The sequence below is a fragment of the Xenopus laevis genome, chromosome 3S (assembly GCF_017654675.1).
Source record: "Xenopus laevis strain J_2021 chromosome 3S, Xenopus_laevis_v10.1, whole genome shotgun sequence".
Lineage (NCBI taxonomy): Eukaryota > Metazoa > Chordata > Amphibia > Anura > Pipidae > Xenopus > Xenopus laevis.
Window position 1 is genome coordinate 50,278,095 of NC_054376.1, and position 15,826 is coordinate 50,293,920.

At 37.3% G+C, this 15,826-nt stretch overlaps 1 protein-coding gene across 5 annotated transcripts in view; it reads left to right on the forward strand.

Moving 5' to 3' along the window:
• The first annotated feature begins 6,872 nt into the window (after window positions 1–6,872).
• cep152.S (centrosomal protein 152kDa S homeolog) overlaps window positions 6,873–15,826 on the forward strand; it is a 47,824-nt gene continuing 38,870 nt past the window's right edge. For 2 of the 5 annotated variants that reach the window (XM_018255421.2, XM_018255420.2), the window contains exons 1-10: window positions 6,873–7,093; window positions 8,307–8,432; window positions 10,123–10,229; window positions 10,677–10,737; window positions 10,819–11,163; window positions 11,260–11,428; window positions 12,854–12,994; window positions 14,212–14,351; window positions 14,435–14,635; window positions 15,141–15,288. In XM_018255421.2, the coding sequence (XP_018110910.1) occupies window positions 8,346–8,432; window positions 10,123–10,229; window positions 10,677–10,737; window positions 10,819–11,163; window positions 11,260–11,428; window positions 12,854–12,994; window positions 14,212–14,351; window positions 14,435–14,635; window positions 15,141–15,288 (1,399 nt within the window). In that variant the 5' untranslated portion in view covers window positions 6,873–7,093; window positions 8,307–8,345. The remainder of the gene's footprint in view (window positions 7,094–8,306; window positions 8,433–10,122; window positions 10,230–10,676; window positions 10,738–10,818; window positions 11,164–11,259; window positions 11,429–12,853; window positions 12,995–14,211; window positions 14,352–14,434; window positions 14,636–15,140; window positions 15,289–15,826) is intronic. The other 3 variants (XM_041588287.1, XM_018255418.2, XM_018255419.2) reach the window with 3 other exon arrangements.

Genomic DNA, 15,826 nt, shown 5'->3' on the forward strand with positions numbered 1-15,826 from the left:
CTGAGTTTGTCTTTGAATCTCGTGTTTTCTTTGGACCTTGGTATTGTCCTGTTCTCCTGTTCGGTACCCACCCCTAAAAAAATTGGATAATTTGATTCAGCCCTGCTAGTAGAGGGGTTATGATCAACTAAGATGTTGGGAGGATTAACACTGTTTGTTACTTCTAAAATCTCCTCATTAGGTTTAGGGCAGGGTTTGTTAGTATTACTACTCCGAATATTCTTTTTTGGGTCGGTTTCGGGGGTTGATACTCGTTCCCTAAAACCGAACCTCTTGTTTTTTCCATGTGACCATTTATATACCTGATTTGTTGTGTAATCTTTATGGTCTCTGGATAATTTACTTTTTTTAGTATTTAGGAGAGATATTTCTATTTTTTCGATTTCTTGTTTCATATTGGCATATGATTGGTTGAAGGTATCATTATTTTTCAGTATATCAAGATTGGGTTGCACAACTTGTATCTGTTTTTCTAAATCATCCAGCTTGTTCTGTTCTTCCATTATTAACAAGTCTATTAACTTGAAGGAGCATTCATTAAGGATTGACTCCCATTTGTTTTTAAAACTCTCATTCGTTGGTTCAAAAGTTGGAAAGATCTGTACTCTCAGGCCTCTGGGGATTAATTTATTACTCTTATATTTCTTAAAAAAATGTAAGTTCCACCAGGACCTGCACTGTTTAGTCAAGAGATATCTTGTTTCATTTAGTATATCCTTTGACTCAAGTTGTTCACCTTCTCTATTTGTTTGCGACTCAAAAATGGACTCCAAATCCCTCAATCTTTTAGAATTGAGAGCTTCCAAATCATTACTTAGATTGGGGATTGTATTCATGGCTTCAGCCATTTGTGATAAGAGTTAAACACTGGAAAGGAGGGAATCACCCACCCAATTAATCAAATTTTATTAGAAGGAAAGTTAACTCTTACAATAATAAATGAATACTCAGACTCTACAGTCACACAAGGTATCAGTTAGTTATAATAAGGAAAAGAAAAAGAGAAAAGGAACCTTGTTTTGTAACTGTATCAAACACTACACCTCTGTAGTTCACCCACTTCTCTCGACATATAGTTTCGGTTTTGAGTCACTCCAGCTTCCATCCAACAAGCGTGAAAAAAGCCCTACCCACAGATTACGACGGAATTGCACTACTCAGACCGAATTTAAATTACAAGCAAAGGATCTAAAAAAATAGACTAAAAGATAGGGGATATTCCAACAAACAACTTAAAAATGCCTATCATAGGGCTCTCTGCACAGAGAGACAATCTCTCTTAACAAAGAAGGATGGAAAATTAGAAGGTGATAACACCATACGGTTTATAAGTACTTACAGTATTGATAGTAAAGAAATTCGGAGCATCCTTAATAAGCATTGGAGTGTTCTCCTAATGGATGAAACATTAAAATCAATATTACCTAATCAGGTACAGGTCTGTTACAGAAGAGGCCCCAATCTAAAAGATCTGATGTGCCACAGCCATTTCGGCAGTAAAAAAATCCCAGAAAAGATCAAAGGCTCCTATCCATGTGGAGAATGTAATATGTGCAAACAAATGGTGAGAAAGGAAGCATTCCAAGATAGATTCGGTAAAAATAGACAAATACGAAACTATATAAATTGCGAAACAAGAGGTGTAATTTACTGTATCGAATGCCCGTGCAATTTACGTTATATTGGAATGACTACCCAGATGCTGAAACAAAGGATGCAGAAACATTGCAGCACCATTAAGAATGCCGAAAATGACAAAAAAAACTGAAAAAATCTTATCCACTGTGGCACAACATTTTAGGGCCAAACACCAATCAGACCCAAAAAAATTATCGTTTTGGGCGATAGAAAAAGTGATATTGGGAATTAGAGGTGGTAATCTAGAACAAGAACTTCTCAAAAGAGAAACCTTTTGGATCTTTAATCTTGACACAGTTGCACCCCGAGGCATTAATGAAAATAATTTATTTACAGCATATATTTGAACAATAGTTTATAAAATGACAGGATTACATGTTATAGGCTTGAAGGTATCATCATTAGTATAGAAACCGCTACATCCAATTCCCCAAAAATCATCACCTCAGTTCCAGTAATGTGGGGGTTAACTTACAAAGAAGTCCCCTACATCTCTGGATTTAAAATCGGGAATTAAGACACGCGCCCGTCATTGAAACTCGCGTAGATGCACGTCTGTCATAGTCGGGCACGTGATCTCGCGAGAGGATGACGTCAGTGCAGAAGATATGCGGAAGTGAATGCGGTTATAAAGAACCGCGTTAGAAAGCGAGCGGTAATTGCCTTTTGAAAAAGCGAATTGCGAAACGTGCGTCAGGGCAACTGACAGGGTCTCCTTGTTTTTAGCCTTGAACCATCGGATGGTGGGGCGGGATTGAAACTAAAAATCTTTTTAACATTCTCAGACTCTTTTTACTTATCTATTTTCCTTTCTAAGGACTGTGGGGTTTGCGGTTTTACAGGTTAAGATAGCCTCTCTCAAACAGTTAGAAAAGGTACTTTTGAGACCGCAGCCCTACAGGTCCTGTCGTTCTACATCTTTGTGGTGCTCCTAGGGACTTAGAAAAAAACTATAGTTACAATCTTGGGAGCAACTCCACCCTCTATACAATTTCACTTTTCTCAAATTTTAATCAGAGATCGATAACCAGGTTTTTTTTTTAATTGTGACCACAAGGATTAACTCTCAGAATTTAATTAATTTATGCACAAATCACTAAATGGAATGGTGAATTAATCGATTGCACATGGCACTTTATTAATCAGAGCACATAAGAATTAATCAACTTTGAATTAATTGCACAGGTCACTTTATATTAATGAATTATAACAGTAAACCTTTTATTGGTTAAATTGGTTAAAAATATTGAGAGTGAATTTAATGAATTTTCTGAATGAACTTGAATCCTCATAAGATAAACGGCACCTTCAATCACAAGTGATTGAATAGGGAGTAACGAACTCCTAATCTATTGGTTATCGACTGTGTGGGTTAAACTGGAATAAAATAACAAACGATACCAATTGTAAAGGTTTTTCTTTATTAGAATTACTGGTTAAAGGTGTTTGAAGGTGAATACTGCATATGACTTGTCATATTCTGCAGAAAAGAGTCAGATTCACTAGATTTTAACAACAAGCAACTTTGTAACATTTTTATCTGGTGTTATCAGTTCATTTTAAAGATTACCAACATAGTTTCGGTTTGGATTAGTGTAACAATTAAGGATTCCCTTGTTAAATTATACAACAAACCGAAACTATATGTGGAGAGAAGTGGGTGAACTACAGAGGTGTAGTGTTTGATACAGTTACAAAACAAGGTTCCTTTTCTCTTTTTCTTTTCCTTATTATAACTAACTGATACCTTGTGTGACTGTAGAGTCTGAGTATTCATTTATTATTGTAAGAGTTAACTTTCCTTCTAATAAAAAAACCTTAATCATAGGCTAAGATTAAGGGACTTGTTTCCCGAAACACACAAGGCCATGAATTTCTGCAGAATCTTGCAAAAAAACCTGCCTTTTTCCAGAGTGCCATCCTCCTGTTAGTTTATCAGAGGTTAGGAGTAGCTACCTCCAAGGTAAGTATCATGATAGCAATACAATATTTTTGGTTCCAGATCTCATATTAGCGAAGACTGAAAGTGCAAAGATTGCTACGTATTATAAAGGATAACGCCAAAAAGTTATTTAAATACATACATAATAATACAAGAAGGGATTTTACATATAATTTGTACAGTATTTATTAGAACAAATGTTGAGTTTCCTCATTATCTGAGTTTTTGATTTGCCCCCACCATGTTCAGCCATGTCAGACTCCCTGGCATCACTGGTGAGCAGATTCTAATGTGCGTGCGGTGCTTCTGCTCAGCCATCTCCACCATGGAGCCTGGGCACCAGAAGTGATAGGCCAGATATACTGTGCTGCAGGGAAGTGAACGGATCTCAGGCAAGCAAATGATGTGTCTCATCTTAGAACAGGATGGACTACGTTGGGAGCTGACTGGTTAAATACGTAAGTGGGTTTTTTCTACTTTAAGCCCATTAGACTAGACCTAGACCAGAACACTTGAGAATACAATATCCTCACAGGCAAGCTGTTTTCACTTCAGTATTGGTCAGAAACAAATGACTATTGTGGGCGACTGGGGGGGGGGTATGTGTGCAACTCCCAAAAATGTGGGAGCGTGTGCCCATTTCTACACATCATTTGTATGGTGTATAGCACAAAGGTTGCAATTTAATTTGCATATTAAAGGCCAAGTAGGGGAAATAAAGTGACTGAAATGCAATTCTTCTACCTAGAAAAAATGGCAACCCTATATTGAATTTACTATAAACACCAGGGTGGTTATATACTAAAGTCCGAAAATTTCTAACTATTTTCTTTAAACCCCATTGATCAAACTCCCGTGCACGGTTTTATCATATTTAGCAATAAATTTACTGGAAAACATCTGGGAAGACTCAATAAAATCATTTAAAAAAAAACTGAATTTCAGATGCGATGCCTGAAAACTCCGGCTTTTTTGGATCATTGGCGAAAACCACTAAATCTTCGGATTATTAAACGAAACCCAGCGCAGATCGGGATATCTTCCAATTGTAAACGGAGCATCTGCCATTGACTTCTACATGATCTCGGCAGGTCTGAGTTGGAGTACTTTTTTATTCTGACTTTTAACACCATCGGGTTTAAAGGAGAAGGAAAGGTTAAAACTAAGTAAGCCTTATCAGAAAGGTCCATCTAAATATACCAGTAAACCCCCAAAGTAGTACTGCTCTGAGTCCCCTGTCAAAAGAAACACAGCATTTCTTACCTTCTATTGTGTACACATGGGCTTCTGTATCAGACTTCCTGCCTTCAGCTTAACCTCATTGCCCTGGGCAAGAGCATGCTCAGTTTGCTGCTCTCTCTCCCCCCCCCTCCCTTCTCTGCTGTAATCTGAGCCCAGAGCAGGGAGAGACTCAGGCAGGAAGTGATGTCACACCATGTTAATCCTGCAGCTCCTATCCTAAACAAACAGAGAGTTTCTAGAGCTTTTTACTCAGGTATGGTAAAACATTCTACAGAATAAATATAGTATTCTAGCTTGCACTATTGCAGCTAATCTATTGGCAATAAAATGCCTCTGTAGCTTTCCTTCTCCTTTAATATATCTCAAATAATTCTAATTTTTTTTCTCCGATAAAATAGTGTTTTACCCTTTAAAAGTCCAAGCTGAAAAATCGGACTTTAGTAAATCCGCCCTTTAGAATCTTTCAACCCCATTTGTCTTTTATACCTTTAGTGACTGTCTCTGGTTTATAACACCCTACTGGGGCCTGTTTATTATTATTAATTAAAACAAAATTTGCCAAAAAAAAACAGTGTGAAATAAATAGCAAATTTATCAAAGGCATGTTTTATTTTACGCTGTGCTAACGCCAGATTTGCTCCCGTCATTTTACACTTCAGAACTTTATAGAAGTTCTGGCAGAAGGTGCTCTAAAGGAAAAAAAATAAACAGACTTATTTTATACACGGCATCGCTGTTACCATGGCTATGCAGTCGGCACCACATTTGACCACTTTCAGCTCAATTCTCCTGTAGTACAAGTTTCCATTTACTTTTAAAGGAGGGGTTCACCTTTAAAGGAAAACTATACCCCCAAAATGAACACTTAAGCAACAGATAGTTCATATCATATTAAGTGGCATATTAAAGAATCTCACCAAACTAGAATATATATTTAAGTAAATATTGCCCTTTTACATCTCTTGCCTTGAGCCACTATTTTGTGATGGTCTGTGTGCTGTCTCAGAGATCACCTGACCAGAAATACTTCAACTCTAACTGTAACAGGAAGAAGTGTGGAAGTTTGTTGGTATGTTTGTGAGTACAGTGAATCCTACCATCCCAGGGGGCAGACCTTATTTTTTAAAATGGCAATTTTCTATTTATGATTACCCAATGGCACATACTACTAGAAAAGTATATTATTATGAAAATGGTTTATTTACATGAAGCAGGATTTTACATATGAGCTGTTTTATGCAATATCTTTTTATAGAGACCTACATTGTTTGGGGGTATAGTTTTCCTTTAAGGTAACTTTTATTATGTTATAGAATGCCCAACTTTTCAATTGGTTTTCATTATTTATTTATTTTAGTTTTATAGTTATTTGCCTTTTTCTTCTGAATCTTTGCAGCTTTCAAATGGGCGTCGCTGACTCCCTTCTAGAAAACAAATGCTCTGTAAGGCTACAAATGTGTTACTTTTTATTGCTGATCCTTCTATTCAGGCCTCTCCTATTCATATTCCAGTCTCTTATTCAAATCAATGCATGGTTGCTAGGGTAATTTGGACCCTAGTTACCAGATTGCTTACGGATTGCAAACTGGAGAGCTGCTGAATAAAAAGCTAAATAACTCAAAAACCTTCAATAAAAAAAAATGAAAAATTCCTCTCTACGTCATACTACAAGTTATCTCAAAGGTGAACAAGCAACCCCTTTAAAAGACAGCAGCTAGACATAAACTATAGTCGTGCTGTAAGAAACCTACAGTATGTGCCCCATCTGGTCCAACACATTATGTGGAAACCCCCATATCAATGATATGATACATGATCTCTTCCACACACGCTTGTCTGAACAGTGACTAGGATTGTAGTAAGCCCGCCCTACCTGCTTCTCAGCCAATCAAACTCACACGCACCATTCCCGCTACCTCTCGCGCCTCTAGCTCACCTTCGCTGTTTGTTGATTGGCCAGTTGGTAGCGGAGTGCAGCCTATCTGTTTCAGCTGTACAAGGCAGTCGTTCATGCAGGGGCCGGGCCTCGTACAAAGCACCAACCAGAAAGTCTTAATTACAAAGAGCTCGGAGTTTGCTTATCTGATTGGATTAAGCGACTCTGACTCTATAGGTCGGTGGGCGAATCGGGTTTTGTGTGTCCCATTTTGACTGTTAAGAGGGAAGTCTATGTCCGGGTTTATATGAAGTTGTGGAGTTTCTGATACGGAATTAGTATTCCGGCACCTGATGAAGAAACTTTAGCTGCCGGGGTGTGCGCTACTTATTCAGGTACGTTTTTCACGTATTTACCAAACCTTCTCAGCACGGACGTTTCCATTATTCCCCAACCTTCCATTTCACAGGGACAGGTAGGGTTGCCTCCTCACCCCTTTTAAACGGAATCCACAGCCTGCATGGCTAATTAGCAGTTCATTTAGATTGCATGGCTGCACATAAATCAGTTCAGTCTGCAGCATGCATCTAAATGAAGTGCTAATTAGCCATGCAGGCTGTGGGGTGAGGTGGCAACCCTAGGGACCTTGCAAAATGGCAGCAGCTTTCCATCAGACATATTGGGTAGGCTTCTATAGACTTTCTCATAAAGGCAGCATGAACGCAAAAATGAACACAGACCAATGAAAGAAATTGTAATTCTAAGCAACTTTCCAGTGTACATTCACTCCTCACGTTCTTTGCCAATATCATTGCTAGTGAAAGAATCCACTATCGCTGTCTGACAATGTCGCATGCAAACCTTACTGCTGCTACATTGAGTCAAGAGGAAAACCAGCAGTGCAGAAAAGACAAATACTTTAGTTTTTAATTATGTTTTCTTCAAGCACAGCCTTACTCTGTAAGGATAGAATTAAGTGTACGCCTGTCCTATACTTTATTCCCATGCCAAGGGTATTAACATGAAATGGGCTGCGATACTAAGCTCTGCTCTTCTGGGAAGACTTTTATCCACTATTAAAACATCGTTTTTTGGGATTTGCCTCAATTTAGTCACAAATTGAGAGGGTGCACATCAGGCCTGGCTCGCAATCTGGATTCAATTGGCCCTCAGTTCTTTGTTTGAATTAAGTTCAGGCCACTGTGCAGGCAAGTAAAGTTCTTTTACCATTCTATGGACCGTGCATTCTGCACGAGGGCATGATTGTAATAAAAGAGGATAGATCCTTTCCCTAACTGTCACCACAAAGAAGAAACGCTGAATTGTTTTCACAGTAACCAGTGGTCTTGACTCAAACCATGAGAATCTGCCCCAGACACTTCTCTTATTCACCAAACTTTTGAGACAGCGCAACTCATTCAGATAGATGGTATAAAGTAAATTATCAATAAGCAAATATATTTTCACTTCTCCACAGTCCAATACCACAACCTTTATGCCACTCTAGTCAATGATTTGCTTTGTGACTTTTATTTAATAAATATGTTTAGATCATCTATTAATAATATACTAACATATAATGTTTTTCTTTGATTTTTATTTGTTTAGATATTCTATACCCTGTAAGGGTTTTATGCGTGCTTGACAATGTCTATGGACTTTGATAGTGGCGCACTGCAGACTCAGCAAGAGGATGAAGAGTATGATAAGGAGGATTATGCCCGAGAGCAAGAGGTGAGAAGGTGGCACAAAATTAATTCTAGTGTCTGGTGCACAAGTGTGGTAAAGGGCAAGCCACCTGTCACTAGCTTTTTATTGCTCTATTTCTCTCCTGCTCTTACCTTTTGTGTAAAAGCAACAGAGATTCAGTTACTAGAACCATCTGTTATAAAAATTCCCTGGAGTACGTTAAAGACTTTGGTCTGTATATTTAAACAAAAGTCTGTTTAACGGTGTAAGCAGTAGAGTCTGCTCGTTAAAGCTATTTTACATTCTTTGTTTAAAGGGATGTCATGTTGATTGATGTGAGAAGTTTTTTAGTGTATGTAATATAAAATATATCATAATAGTTAATATGTTAATGAAGGAGACGTGTTTAAAAGACATGCATGCTAATGAGAATGGAGGAAGTGCGTAGCCACGAAACACGTCAGACCTCAGACGCTAGATGGTCAATCAGATGTGAAAATGAGGATATACCTTTTAACCATAACCTCGATAGTGGGCGATTCTTCCAAGATGCCGCTGTGCGCTGCCACAAATCTTGGTGTCTTACTCGTTAAATCTACTTTACGTTCTTTGTTTAAAGGGATGTCATGTTGATTGCGTGCAAATCTTTTATTTTTTTTTTATTTTTTACCACATCAATGTTTATATTTTTTTTTAGTAGAAATACACGAATCTGTCTATCGCTGTATTACTTCATTCAACAGAAATATTGACTTAGTAGTTCTCCTAGTTCACCATAAAATTAAAGGAACAATAACATGAATTTTTTTCTATAAAAAATTTGTTTGCCCTTAACAAAAAAAAAAAAAACACCAGCACACATTTAACTTTACATTCACAAAGACTTTATTAAGAAATATCTTACCGATACTCCGCTTGCGCTCCTCTTTTGAAAAGGTGACGTGGCGACGATCCATCTGGCGGCGCTCGATTTCTCCTCCCTGGCTATCTTCTATAGAAGGCAGGGAGGAGAAATCGAGCGCCGCCTGATGCAATTTTTTTTATAGAAAAAATTTCATGTTACTGTTCCTTTAACTATTAGTATGAAGTAGTTCTAATGTACATACCCCAGATCTGTGAAAACATGCTAAGCATTGTGGGGATCAAAGCCGTGGCTGAAGTAGAACTGACTGCAATGTTTAGGGAATCTGAACCAGAGAGCAGAAAGGGACAAGCAAATACTGAGTTCCGTTGCAATTATCTTTACAAATAACTTTAAAATCATTGAGAATTATTTGGCATTTATGTATATTGGAAAGTTGTTTATATTTACAGTTGCTTACATTGTGGGTAAAAAAAAAGTTTGGTTCTTCTTGAAGAAACATTATGCTGGTCATAGATAAATTATATAATTAAAAACAAAAATATTTTTTAACAGTTAACTGAGATGCATATATTCTTATCTATTTTATACTTTTAGGAGCCTTAAACATGGGCATTTTTACATGTGTTCCCATGGATTAGATTTTCATGTGCATTCCACTTCACAGAAAAGCATGTAATTTAAGTCTCTTCTGTGGCCTGTGCCTACAGAAGGGTGCCAGTAAACGGACATAAAATTGGATAACTATCCATGTGTAAAGGCACTAATAGCAGTGTGTAGCTGAAGTAAAATTCAGTAACACAGAAGTCTGTTTCTCTGCATCTCCACTTGTGCAAAGTGACCAATAACATTTTTTTGTATTTTTTTTTAAAGCTGCAGCAGTTGTTAACAGATCTTCCCCATGACATGTTAGATGACAGCCTTTCCTCATCACCAGAGCCAAGCTATAGTGATTGCAGTGGTCATGACATATCTGAACAGTAAGTTACAGGAATCCTTACAGTTGTAAATAAATAAGTGTGCTAACTATATACAAAAGCATGCTTGTATAGAAATTTACAGATTACCATTTAGTTGCTTAATATATTGGACGTTGATGTCGGACAATGCTGTTAAACTTTTTATATACAGTGGGTCTGTTATTTTTTTTATACCACATGTTATAGGGACAGTATATAAAAAATTGTCTTGCAAAAGAGCCATAGAAATCCCTTGCAGACAGGCCTCCAGTTTGACATGTAGGACTGCTTTTTTAAGCTGCTGTTGAATGGCCTCATTTATCAGGTCAAAAAGTTTTGTAGTAGCAAGTCATCGGGGATGTGTGTCTTCTGCCTTGCTCATTAGTATTGTTTATCCTTCCAGTGTTCATTTTTTAACATGGCTTGACTATATTCTCTTTTCCCTTTATGTACTCCCTGCTCAATCAGAATGCAACAGTGGGAGCATGGAACAAATTCTGGTAATGAAGAATTGCTAAACCATCAAAAGGTGAGTTTGCTGTCTGTTAAACCATTAATATCTTGCAGTTCTCTATCACCAACTGATGAGATTTTACTTTTCTTCTATCAGCCCTATAGAAATGGATTTACAGAAAATCAATATTGTGTGGAATTTGTGGATAAACAAGATGACCATTTTCGAAATCAAATGCCTACTGATCAGATGTCCAATGGATGGAATTCGTTGCATGCTAACGAAGATGACAACATGTTTGATGGCAAATACAGTTACTCAAAAGATCATGTTTACAACAATGAATCAAATGGGGAAGCCTTTCACAGAGTAGATCATTATGATGCACGTGGTAATTGTTCTAGCAGTGAGTTGTACCATCTTCCAGATGATTTTCAACCCTATACAAACCGCGAACAACAGCTTGAACATTTTCCGGATGCTAAACGAGAGCATTTTCAGGTGTGTAAAATAATTAAATATATATGCTCTGTAAAACATTACACCTGCCTATACAGAGAGGTTTTGGAATGTTAATGCTTATGCATTATTTTGCAGGGGTTTGCTGTGCCAGAAGAAAGTAGTAATCAATCTACAGAACCTTTTCAAGTAAAATACAATCCTTACCAGATAAATGTTGCACGAAAGGATGACATTAGCCAAGAGCCAGGAAGAAGAGATGGCAATTTTGATGACTTGCAAAGAGAGTTTTTGGATACTGGGGAAAGTATGTGATGCATATTTAGGAAAAAGCTTTTTAGAAAGTTGGCAAAAAAGTCTATATAGAATTTTCAATGTCCAAGTGTAAACTCATAGCTAATGATGTCTGATGTGCTGTCATTATGATTTAAACTTGTGGTTGTTCAACAATTTATTTGCTTGTAAGTTTTGGAACCAGCAGTGTGCCAAGCACTTGCATCCACACTTAAATGAGAAGGAGACCATGTAGAAAAAAAAAACCTCGTAGACCCCCCTCCCCCCCAGGCTGACTGCCCCCCTCCCCTGGAAATGCCCCATACTTTATACTTTCCCGTCGTTGCAGATTCTGGCAGCGGACTTCATGTCATCCATCTTCGGGGTCTTCGGTAAGCTGACTGGGAGATCGTCAATTTCGGCACATGCACAGTTGTTGAAAACCAGCAAATTGCTCCAACTGCACATGCGCCGATATCCCAGTCAGCCTACCGAGGACCAGGAAGATGGATACCGTGAAGTGCGCTGCCAGAATCTGCGACGGTTAGTATAAAGTATGGGGCATTTCCCCGAGGAGGGAAGGGGGTCTACGGGGGGGGGGGGGAGGTTCTACAGGGTTTCCTTCTCCTTACTCCTAACTGCAGATTCACTTATTTTTTATTAAAGGGATAGTGACACTTCTCAGCATAATTGAATTATTCATCAAAATATGCCTATATGTCCTTTAGACCATTTTCCTCAATGTGACCTCTTTCTATGTAAATTGGACATAAGTCACTTCTCCTTTAAGAGCGTGTCGGACTCCGACATGTTCTTTTGGACCCTTGGGGCTTGTCAATCAGAGCTGCAAGGCCGGAAGTTAAATGCTTTACTGACGGGAAAAATCTGGCACAGTTAAATGGTGTTTTGGCTTATATTACATCTCCACACAAGGTCAGGGTTTACAGCCTCCTTATCACAGTGTTGCTGCTTTATTTCATGTTCAGGTATGTGACTATACAATAACTCCTGCACCACGCTTAAAAACTCCTCTTCTACACAGCTCTGTGCTGCTCATTTTTTTTTAAATGGTGCTTTTAACTTATTCTGCCTTACAATGAGTTAAGCTCCATCTGAAAAAAAAACACACAAACCTGAGCAGTGCAGGAGAGGAGATTTTCAGAAAGAGGAGGCTTTTAAGTTTTGCAGGAGTGGGTGAGAGATAAGAGAGGCTGAAAGCAGTAGTACTCGCCCCCTACATGAAGTAGTATCCTTCTCCATATAAGGGAGTGTTTTTTTTTTAAAACAATATATTTTACTAATTTGTGGGTTTACATCAGTAATTTTGTGATTAATAGTTATTAATGCCATCAAAGTAGAGATCTAAGCACAAAACTACAGGTGTCACTATCACTTTAATTACTTTTTTTGGTTTTGGCATCTCATACTACTCCTAACGTGGGAACTATTTGTTCATTAGATTCAGCAGGCAACATGCAGTTTGTGCAGCTTCAGGTTTTATACAAAGCAAGAGGAAGACAGCTTGAAGAACAAAACAACAAGTTAGAGGAGAGTGAAAGACAAATAAGATATCTTAACCACCAACTTGCAATAATTAAAGGTAAATAATGGTTTTATTCTATGTTGCCTTTAAGTTTATATGTACCTATCATGCACAGTGTAGTCCTTTTTGTCAATTGTCTTTTTAGGGTGGATTTTCACTTTCAATGTTCAACCTAAGAAGTATTTTATCTTATCCAGAATGCTTTCTGATCTGGGGTGTCCCAAATAAGTGTTTTTGACTTTATAATGAAAGACTGTACCTTAAGCTGACAAAAACGTTAAAACCAACCAAACCGGATTTTTGGACAATTCATGGTAGCTTAGTTATCATTAAAGAAATTCTGTCATGATTTTAATGGTGTAGATTTTATTTCTAAATTACATTGTTTACACAGCAAATAATTAATTCTACCATGAAAAATTTGTGTAGTGTATTAAAGTGTATTTTTGTTGTAATATTGATGTGTAGGCAGCCATCTCGGATCATTTTTCCTGGTCATGTGCTTTCAAAAAGAGCCAGTGCTGCACTATGGAACTGCTTTCTGACAGGTTATTGCTTCTACTCCATATAATTTAGGGAGTTGCAGTGTTACATGGATTTTTACTATTGAATGCAGTAAATCGTATCAGAGCACAAGTCACATGACTTGGGGCAGCTGGGAAACTGACAATATGTCTAGCAGCCCCATGTCGGCTTTCAAAATTAAATATTAACAAATCCGTTTGCTCTTTTGAAAACAGATTTCAGGGCAGAGTCTGCCAGAGCAGTACTATTAACTGATGCGTTTTGACATTTTTTTTTTCCCATGACCGTATTCCTCTAAGTACAAAGTACTGTCTTATTTAGGGATGCACCGAATCCAGGATTCGATTTGGCCGAAACCTTCTGCCCGGCTGAACTGAATCCTAATTTTCATATGCAAACTAGGGTGGAAGGGAAATCGCATGACTATTTGTCACAAAACAAGGAAACAAAAAAAAATTTTGCCCCTTCCCACCCCTAATTTGCATAAGCAAATTAGGATTCGCTTCCGTATTCGACCAAATCTTTGGCAAAGGACTCTAGGGTTTGGCAGAATCCAAAATAGTGGATTCAGTGCATCCCTAGTCTTATTACAAAGAAAAAGTGGAGGACACTTTGGGAACTAGCATTGCTCTGTATTGGAGTTTTTTGATAATGGTTTTCCAGATAATAGATACTATACCTATAGTACGTAATTTCCACATCTGTTTCATTGCATCATATGAACATTTTTACAATTTATTCTTTTTAAGATCAAAAGGATGGATTGGCCATCAGCCTGCAAGAATCTCAAAACCTACTTCAAAATTCCAGAGAAATGGAGATTCAGTTAAAGGGGCAATTGACTGCCCTGGAAAAGTCAGTTGAGAGTTTAACCACAAATGAAGAACACGTATGTATATTTCGGTGTCATCCATGTAATAATGGAAGTGTGTATTATGCCACACTTATTTTACTGTCTGTTTTCCCATGTAGTTGAGAAAAGAATTGGATGTTTCTAAAGTATCAATGGAGAGTATGCAGCAACAGCTTCTAGACTTATGCCGCTCTGAGTCCATACAAAGAACTAGAGAGCAACATGAAACTGTTGTATCAATGCTGAAAAGGAAACACGAGGAACAAGTGTTGGTATTACAGCAGAAGCTTGATAATGTAAACGCATTGCTTAATGAAGAAGTAAGTGTGATTAATTTATAATATAGAAAACTCAACTGTAAATGTATTTAATGTGAACAGGGTTATGTTTGAAGCTTTTGCTTTTACACGTTTTCTTCAATGCCATATATTGATTTAGGGCTGGTGTTTCTATTAAATGAAAATCCTAAAGTCTATCTTTGAAGTACTTCTGAATTTTGTTACCAGCCTACAAAGTGGCAGCATCTTTGTCTAAAAACGAAATAATTCCGACAAAACACACTAATCTTAATTCAAGATACTCCTGAAATATTTCCAGTTATATTTAGGTTACATTTATACATGGCTGTGTAATTGCTTAGCTTGAGCTTTTTTTTTCTTTGAGATAATTTCATTCTTTATTAACAAAATACAGTTCAGGACAATTTTATCTACCACCATCTCCTCTGCCATTGTTATCAGTCTAAAGAAAAGATATCACTTTGTTTACCGTTGAAATGTTCTTGTCTTTAAAATGTTTATTACATTATGAAATATTTACTTTTAGAAAGAGCTGTGTAGCTGTTTGGAGGACCGGTTAAAACTGTCTGAAAGAAAGCAAGAAGAAGGCAAACTTGACAAAACTGATATAATTAACAGGCTCACTAAGAGTCTAGAAGAAAGTCAGAAGCAGTGTGCTAACCTTCTGCAGAGTGGTATGTAAAAAGGTCATTATACTTATTTGTATCATGCATAACATGTAACACTTTTTTTGTGGCAAATCAGTTTGCATCTGTTTACTCCATGTTTGTATTTCCAAAACGATATAGCACTGCTTGCAGTATTCTATCATAGGGTAAGTGTGAACTGTAGCTAAAGTCTGTGAATATTGTATTACGGGCCTGACTTAAGTAGAGGATTGGTTGGATATTTGTAAAAAAAAAAAAGAATGTAAATATTTATAACATACAAAGGGTTTTGGATGGGAAAATGACATGGTTTGCCTCAATATATAAGCATAGGCGTTCATGTTTCGTGGTTATTTTTAGATATGGGACCTGTTACCCAGAAACCCATGGTCCAGAGCATTCTGGTTAAGAGATCTTTCTGTAATTGAAACCTTAGATAAATCCAATATGATTGTTTGTTTGTCCTCAGTAAGGATTAATTATATCTTAGTTTGGGTCAAATGCAATGTACTGCAATGTTTTATTATTAAAGAGAATTGTTTTTTAAAGTGTGAATTATTTGATT